Raw genomic sequence first — 9,235 nt, 5'->3', positions numbered from 1 at the left:
ATCAACACTCTGATAAACTTATTGATCCATTGATAATCAGCATCATGACAGTGATCCAGGTCCCTGTTGGAGTGAGTCAGAGCATTTCCATAGAGAGCCACTTTGCATCAGCAGCACCATGCTCCAGTGCTCTGGGAGAGTTTATAGTCCTGAGAGTTGAAGACTGGATGACTGACAGCTGTCCTTCATGACAACAGAAGACACAGAAATCCTCATCATCAAAAACATGACTTTGGTCTCCGTCCTCATCTGGACTCTCCTCTGCTGCTGCTTCACAGGTAAAGTCCAGAGAATCCAACTCCTCTCCTCTATCAACATCCGTCCCTCTGAAATGAAGCCGACAAAACCATGATGCTGCTTTATGTTTCTGTCTCTGTCTCCTCAGAGTCCAGAGGACAGGTCACAGTGACTCAGCCTGGAGCAGTGAGCTCTGCTCTGGGAGACTCTGTCAACATCACATGTAGGATCAGTCAGAATGTTATTAATTCTGACTCTGTGGAATGGTACCAACAAAAGCAGGGGCACCCTATTAAACTGATGATTTACTATTCAAATCAAAGACCATCAGGGATTCCAGCTCGTTTTACAGGCAGTGGAAGAAATACTGACTTCACCTTGACCATCAGTGGAGTCCAGGCTGAAGATGCAGCAGTTTACTACTGTAATGGCCGACACCATATCAACAGTCAGTATCTGTTCACACAGTGAAAAGGCGTCGTACAAAAACCTCCCTCAGTCAGACTGAACAGAAACTGAACTGACTGCTGCAGCTGGAAGCTACTGCAGAGACTGATACAGTTCACTGAGGACACACACATGCACGCACGCACGCACGCACGCACGCACGCACACACACACACACACACACATACCAGACTTTTGTTCAAGTTAATACAGATCAGACCTGTTCAGGCCTGCCATCAACATGTGTCTTCAGTGATCCGATCACAAGTGGTCAGTTCACACATGGCTTTAAAATGTGACTCTATGTGACTTGAGTGATCATTTGTGATCAGATCTCACTTTGAGAGCAGTTTATAAAAAGAACTGAGACACATTTCACCAAGAAAATAATGATAATAACATAATAACTTTTCTTTTTCTTAACAAAGTTACAAAATGTTTTACAAGTAAAGTAAAACTAGAAAGAAGAAAAATCCAAAGTGAACATAATAAAAAGTGTAGTACAGCATAATAAAAACATCTCACATCAACATTATGCAAAAAGATCTGATGACAATATAAATGAAACACGAATCAGACATTACCAAAGACAAAGACAAAGAAATGCGTTTTGAAAGAGATTTAAAGGACGTTGAAGAGTTGCGGTGTCTAATTAGAGTCGGGAGAGAGTTCCAGAATGCTGGGGCTCTAATAGTAATGCTCAGTCACCCTTAGTCACAAGTCTGCCACAAGATGGGAAAATACATGAATGTTCTTGTAGTATTTGTGTAGAAACTTACTTCCAACATCCAGTCTGGTTCCTCCACCAAACGTCCACCACAGTGATACAAAGTCATTGAGCCGTCGTACAAAAACCTCTCACTGTAGAGACACGGCTCTCTGACTTTGAAACAAACACACTCACCAAAATTAGTCTGTTTGTGATATTTTGGCAGCTGATGTGAGAAATGATCATATCCACAAAATCCCAGAATGTATATTTTTCTATTAAATACACTGTGAAAAATGGTTGTAGAAATTAAAAAGCTGTAAAATAGCAACAATAAAAGACCATAAAATCCAAAATAGTGTCACCACAGTATACACAGAATTAATCGGAAAATACCATGATGTCACAAGCAAGTGATTACCCTAAAACAAATTTTGTTATTCAGTCTAAATGATGGCTTATGCTTGTGTACATTTAATCTGAGTCTTAGTGTCTTACAACTACAATTAATGGTATTTCTAATGTATTAAATGATCTTCCATTGTCATGATTTAATGTAATCAGAACTATTAAACTAAAGTGATATTGTTCTGTTTATTTTTATTTTCTAACAAGTCAGGTGAATGTGTTATTACAGGACGTCTTTACATGGAAGAACATTTCTGATCTTGAAGTCTAAACAGTCCACATTCATTCGTGGCTCTTTAGTAGTGGTAAATACAAAAGTGAATTAGGGGGAATTTACTAAAACAAATTGTCAAAGAAAACTCCTCAAACACATCCTGATCAATACGCTGATAAACTGATTGATCCATTGATAATCAGCATCATGACAGTGATCCAGGTCCCTGTTGGAGTGAGTCAGAGCATTTCCATAGAGAGCCACTTTGCATCAGCAGCACCATGCTCCAGTGCTCTGGGAGAGTTTATAGTCCTGAGAGTTGAAGACTGGATGACTGACAGCTGTCCTTCATGACAACAGAAGACACAGAAATCCTCCTCATCAAAAACATGACTTTGATCTCCGTCCTCATCTGGACTCTCCTCTGCTGCTGCTTCACAGGTAAAGTCCAGAGAATCAAACTCCTCTCCTCCATCAACATCCATCCCCCTGAAATGAAGCCGACAAAACCATGATGCTGCTTTATGTTTCTGTCTCTGTCTCCTCAGAGTCCAGAGGACAGGTCACAGTGACTCAGTCTGGAGCAGTGAGCTCTGCTCTGGGAGCCTCTGTCACCATCACATGTAGGACCAGTCAGAATGTTCATGTTTGGAACAACTACCACCTTTTAGCCTGGTACCAACAGAGAGATGGAGAAAAACCTAAACTGCTTATTTACTTTGCTACCACTCGAGTATCAGGGATTCCAGGTCGTTTTACAGGCAGTGGATCAAAGTCTGACTTCACTCTGACCATCAGTGGAGTCCAGACTGAAGATGCAGCAGTTTACTACTGTCAGAGTGAACACTATATCAACAGTCAGTATCTGTTCACACAGTGATAAAGCGTCGTACAAAAACCTCCCTCAGTCAGACTGAACAGAAACTGAACTGACTGCTGCAGCTGGAAGCTACTGCAGAGACTGATACAGTTCACTGAGGACACACACACACACACACACACACACACACACAGAAACCATGACCTGATCATGAACTGCACACTCACTAACATATCTGGATGAGCATGGTTCACATGACAGTTTCCAGGGGAAGGAGCTTTAACACAGAATTCATGGACTTTCTTTTAACATGATGTCTTCACCTCCTCCAGCTCCATGAATCCCAATCAAACACACAGACACAGAGCAGTTACAAACACAGTATATAACACAGTGAATAAACGATGAAGCAAAGAATAAATGATAAACCAAGGACTCGTACTAATTTGATTCTCACTGCACACATAACTTACAACCAGATATTTACAAACAACATTATCCAATAATACATTTTCTGTGATACGCAGTTAAACAACAAAGAACAACCACAGTACAAACTCTTCCACAGTAGTCTGTTGCTTATTGCCTCAGTATCCTTTCATGACACATCACTGCTTTACTTGTTCAAACCTCCAAATTACAAACATGTCAAACCTTCACATTGATATTATCAACCAAAGAAATGAGCATGTTACCAAACTGAAAAGACAGAATCCGTCTTTTCAGAAGTCAGTGGATCAATTTACTACCTGACTGTTCAATATCCTCAATATGAATAAATATATGTGTGATGACGCTCTCAGTACTGAGGGGAAACATCATGATATGTAGAGGACAGCTACAGTTCACTGACTCTGTGTGTTTGCATATGTGTCCTGCCTCTCTGCTCCCAGCTGTTAAGAGTCCAGTGTTGATCAGTGGCTGTCCAGGCCTTTCAGAGCTATTGACACACCGGCAGCACAATGATGATGTCTCTGACTCTACTGCTGGGGCCACCCTGGGGCTCCTCGTTCAGGGTGAGACTCTCTTGTGAAAACTTTGCTTCAGGATGCAACCAGGTTCACCACAATGATGTTCTGCTGTGATGGAGAAACACTGGAACAAGCAGCACTGACCTTCTTTCATCTATTTTCCATGTTAAAGAAATTATCCTCTTCTGTTTGGATGTTGATCATCTTCCTCCAAGTTGGATTTGTCTCAATAACCCTTCTCCTCTTTTTCATGTCTTCCAGTTTCATCAGGAGAAATCATCCTGACTCAGTCTCCTGGATTTCAGTCTGTTGTTCCAGGTCTGATTGTCTCTATCAGATGTAAAGTTGGTCCTAGTACTGGTTACTGCTTCAACTGGTATTTTCAGAAACCTTGAGAATCTGTTCACACAGTGAAAAAGTGTTGTAAAAAACCTCCCTTAGTCAGACTGAACAGAAACTGAACTGGCTGCTGCAGCTGGAAGCTACTGCAGAGACTGATACAGTTCACTGAGAATACACACACACACACACACACACACACACACACACACACACACACACACACACAGAGTTATAATAGTTTACACAAATAAGTAATTGTATCTTATGATACAAATTTATATTGTTTCAAATATATTTTTACGAATGTTTAATCATCTACATTTTTCTCCATGAGGACGTTTGCACATCCACGTGTTTCCGGTGCAGGTGTGTTGGAAAGTGTCACTATAGTTTGGCAATGAAGAGTATCCCAATGAAGTGTATCATACTCTTGCTCAGCATCACAATTTATTGATCATCCGAACTTTTCGGTCTGCCTCATACAGAGTAAATGAAATGGCCAAGGGTTGCATTTTATGCACATAGCCTCCTGTAGTGTAAATCATCAGTATTTTGTAGCCACATTTCTTTTCAAGAGGTAAAAAAAAACCCTTTTGCACACTTTGGGTACTTTGGAAATCCAAGTGTGCAAATGGAGAGTCCGCCTGACCAAAACCTTTATAGAATTTGTGTGCTTTGTGGAATTTCTACCTACATTGTTACAATTGTAGTGATGAAGTTGCTGAATGAAATCAGTGGCATCCCAGTGCATTGGACCATTGTTATCAAGGAGTTATGTCTAATTTAAAATAAATTCTAGGCGAGGTCAAAAAATTCAATTTCTCCTTTGGTTTATCACAATTTACTCAGCCATAGTAACAGCCACAATCCTACTGACACATGAGGTCGTACCTATCCATAGTGACCAAGCTGTTGCAAATGGACCTGATAGTTGTTGAGCTCTTCAGGATCTATTTTGAGGAATGTCTGTCTAGGCGAGGCATAACCCACAGCATCCTTAGGGCTTAACAGGTTAAAATGAGCACGTCTCATCTCTGTCTCTGCCACAACCTTGATCATGCAGATACTTTGTGATCCACCTGTCATGTGCAACCAGAGGCGGGACTTAACCAACTATGATTTCTGAGTTGCTGATCATCTCTCTATTTATTCAACTGAGATAACAGAATAAAACACAATATAACATAATATTATTACATTATCAACATTTTAACCCTTTATTATCACTGGGTTACAATAGCCAAATTAAGAAGAGACAGAGAGAGAGAGAGAGAGAGAGAGAGAGAGAGAGAGGTGCAGAGTGAGTGCAGAGTTACTGGATATGTCTTTATGCTGATGATATCTGACTTTATATTTCTGCTCCTGAAAATCCAACAAAGATTCAGCAGATTTCTGTCACTCAAACAAATATATAACAATCAGTTTAAAAGCTCAGGGTTTGAATGGAGGTGACAAAACTGTTAATTGACCAAAATATCTGAAAATTATAAAATACTTAAAAATACGCACAAACTATTAGCGTAAAGGTTTAACCATAGGGAGGGATCACTCAAGTTGTATTTCATGTCAGTGAGAAAGAATCATGATCATCTGTTGATGTTATAAAAACTACAGATGGAAGCAGAATTTATTTGATGAACAGATCTTTATTTTCTGCAAATAGTGAAACAAGAAACATTACAGAAAACCAGCTAAGACAACGAAAGAAAGAGATAGAGGGAGAGAAAGAGAGAGAGAGAGAGAGAGAGAGAAAGAGAGAGAGAGACTGTTACAGAGAGCAGAGTAAAACCAGTAGCAGAGTCCTGGTGAGTCCGGTCAGGACTGGAAACACTGGTCTCTCCTCAGTGTCTCTGAGAGCGGAGTCTGGGAGCTCTGGGTGGCCTCACAGGTCACAGAGTCCAGCTTGCTCCACTGGTCTGCAGGGACCCTCAGGGTGCTGCTCCAGCTGTAGAGGCCGTCCTTCTCCAGCACCCCGGGGCTCCTGCTCTCCTCCCAGCTGCTGCTGCTGCTGCTGCCCTCCACCTTCCAGGCCAGACTCCAGTCTGAGGGGAAGCCCTTGTTGGCCAGGCACAGGACTGTGACCTTCTCCTGCTGCAGCTCCTCACTGGAGGGGGGCAGCACCGTCAGGGTGGGACGGGCATCACCTAGGAGACAACAATCAGCAGCTGTCAATCAAACAGCAGACACCTGGACACCTTTACTGTGTGACAGTTGATTTTCTCCTTTAAGCAGTTTCTGTTAGATGGTTTTTCTGCTCCACCAGTCACTCACTCACACATTGTTTCACTTCCCTTTAAGAAGCTTCTCATGCACATCAGCACAGAGACAATCATCATACAGTTTGACCTGAAACATATCAACACACACTGGAGATACAAGAAGAAGATTTGGTAACAATCATGAAAAACCTTTAAGTTTACATGACATGTTAGTTTAGATAAGACACAAATAAATACATAAAAATAATCTGACACACACCAATTTTCTTCATGTGGAATTCAATCATGATTTAACGTTTTTAAATGTTTTCAAATTACAGTGGATGAACAACACAATGAAGATTTTACAATGTTACTTTCTATAACAGTATTTATATTATATCATTTTCCAAAACTCATCGAAATGAAGTGAATCATCATCTTAAAAATAAAATATAATTTCAGTTTGAAATTGAATGAAGTTTAGGAAACATATTTAAAATAGAATTGAAGTTTGATCTTTTCTACAGTTGAGCTTAAATTTCAGCATGACAGTAATGTGTAAAGAAACGTTTAGTAAAGCTGCTCTGAGTTCACCTCCATGATGAGGGAGGAGAAATAAAAACATAAATACTAAAAGTGTTAGAAATAAAACAAGATCATTTTATCTGCTGCAAACATTTAGAAACTAAATTTAAAACATTACATTACATGAATGTTCTTGTAGTATTTGTGTAGAAACTTACTTCCAACATCCAGTCTGGTTCCTCCACCAAACGTCCACCACAGTGATACAAAGTCATTGAGCCGTCGTACAAAAACCTCTCACTGTAGAGACACGGCTCTCTGACTTTGAAACAAACACACTCACCAAAATTAGTCTGTTTGTGATATTTTGGCAGCTGATGTGAGAAATGATAATATCCACAAAATCCCAGAGTGTATATTTTTCTATTAAATACACTGTAAAAAATGGTTGTAGAAATTAAAAAGCTGTCCAATAGCAACAATAAAAGACCATAAAAATCCAAAATAGTGTCACCACAGTATACACAGAATTAATCGGAAAGTACCATGATGTCACAAGCAAGTGATTACCCTAAAATAAATTATGTTATTCAGTCTCAGTGGCGATTGCTCTAAGACAGCAAGGGAAGCTCAGCTTCCCCTAAAATGTCAACAAAATAAGTGGTCAAATATGTACTGTTGTGTGAACATTTCATTGACTAAATATGCGCTAGAACACGTTCATCTTTTGTTCAGAATCAGCTCCTTATCACAGGTAACCGACACGACTTCCTTCTCCTTCATCCCCGCAGCGCCACAGAGCTTTACACAGTGTAGATGCCGAGCGTCTACTGACTTCAATGGGGAAGCAAAGAGCGGGTTGTTCCACTGCAGTGAAACTAGACGGTCATTGGATAAATGCTGGGCTTTGTCCCGCCCATCGGACGCTCAGCGTCTCTGGGGGTCTATGGGGCAGTGGGCTGGCCCGGACGCTCGGCTTCTGCATGATGATTGGATGATCTGTCTGAGGGTGAGTCCTTTTTGATTGACAGCGAAATGAGCGAATCAGCGATCTTGAAGTATAAGCATCCACCGGAGCAGTTTTCAAGTTTTTCATTCCGTTGTTCGGAGTTGATCTGGAGACGTTACTGATCCTCAGCGACTTTGTCTTTGTTAAAAACGACTAGCGTCGTGTTTGGCGACTCTCTTCTGTCACTCTGCGAATTTACATATAAATAAACGGACACATTTTATGATGTAGGCGAAAAATGAGCTTCCCCTCATTATAAGACCAGCAGCCATCACTGTTCAGTCTATATGATGGCTTACGCTTGTGTACATTTAATCTGAGTCTTAGTGTGCTACAACCACAATTAATGGTATTTCTAACACACAAACACACACACACACACACACACACACACACACACAGCAGCTAGCCATGTTAGGACATTGCATTGACTTCCATTCATTGTGGACAGCCGAGACTGTACTCCTGTGAAAAACGAGCCCACAGGTCATTTGTGCAGCAAGTTATTACAATCCATAGTTACACTTTGTTGTTAGACAACATCTATTGGTCGTTATGACAAAGGGAAAAGTGCAGTGACATAGTATAAACAGAGACAAAGTCCATGTTAGGAGGAGGTTGCGGTGGATGGAGGGGTCGTCCTTTAGGTTTTGTCACATGTAACAGACATGACATCACTGTCATGTCGTCGTCAGAGGATGACAGAACCTGAATGACTTCCATGTGTTCACCTTCAACATCTGTTCTGAAAATTCTGGTGTTATTGATGGCCCTGTGTCGTCCTTTGTTTTCCCGGGAGGACGACACAGGGCCACAGGTTAATTGGAATGTCTTCGCCCTCTTCTTCATCGCTGGCCATTTTCAGCTTTCCAGCAGTTTCAATCATCTTTTATTTTCTTCTCTTACTGAGTGTGTGCTGACAGCTTCCTGAAGCCCAGGTAAACACTGTGGGAAGCTTCCCTCTCGTCCTCATCCACCAACAAATTTTCCACCTTGGACAAGCTGGAATTCCCTCCACTTGCCGGTCAATCTCCTTTAAGTCAATGGCAAAAATGTCTTTATCTCTGGACCAATTCCAACTCTAGGACGAGGAGTGGAGAGGTTCAGTAGGATCTTTTACCTCCATGCCTGACACGAAACATTGCTTTCATTGAAAATTTCAATCTCTTCTTATGCGTGTATCCTTTTATAGATTAGATGGTATCTATCCAAATGCTCTGGGCACCACCACGGGTTAAGCACCAGTTACTACACATCACAAAGGTGGATTCAGGGAGGTGCGCAGCCTCTTCTTCAGGTAGCGGACTTTCATCCTCAGTCTGGCACTTTGCTGACACTACAAGACAGGAGGC

At 41.1% G+C, this 9,235-nt stretch overlaps 2 gene segments (V, D, J or C); both read right to left on the bottom strand.

Moving 5' to 3' along the window:
* LOC130169960 (Ig kappa-b4 chain C region-like) overlaps positions 1-678 on the bottom strand; it is a 3,070-nt gene extending 2,392 nt beyond the window's left edge. The window contains 1 exon segment of the C gene segment in view: positions 610-678. Within this exon segment, the coding sequence occupies positions 610-678 (69 nt within the window).
* A 5,096-nt stretch (positions 679-5,774) lies between these two features.
* LOC130169951 (Ig kappa-b4 chain C region-like) lies at positions 5,775-9,009 on the bottom strand. The segment is given in 3 exon segments: positions 5,775-6,292; positions 7,093-7,168; positions 9,004-9,009. Coding segments are annotated over 3 exon segments (411 nt in total).
* Between the last annotated feature and the right edge of the window lie 226 nt (positions 9,010-9,235).

The sequence above is a fragment of the Seriola aureovittata genome, chromosome 1 (assembly GCF_021018895.1).
Source record: "Seriola aureovittata isolate HTS-2021-v1 ecotype China chromosome 1, ASM2101889v1, whole genome shotgun sequence".
Lineage (NCBI taxonomy): Eukaryota > Metazoa > Chordata > Actinopteri > Carangiformes > Carangidae > Seriola > Seriola aureovittata.
The sequence above is the reverse complement of the archived record's forward strand: the minus strand, read 5'-3'. Positions and strand labels throughout refer to the sequence as shown.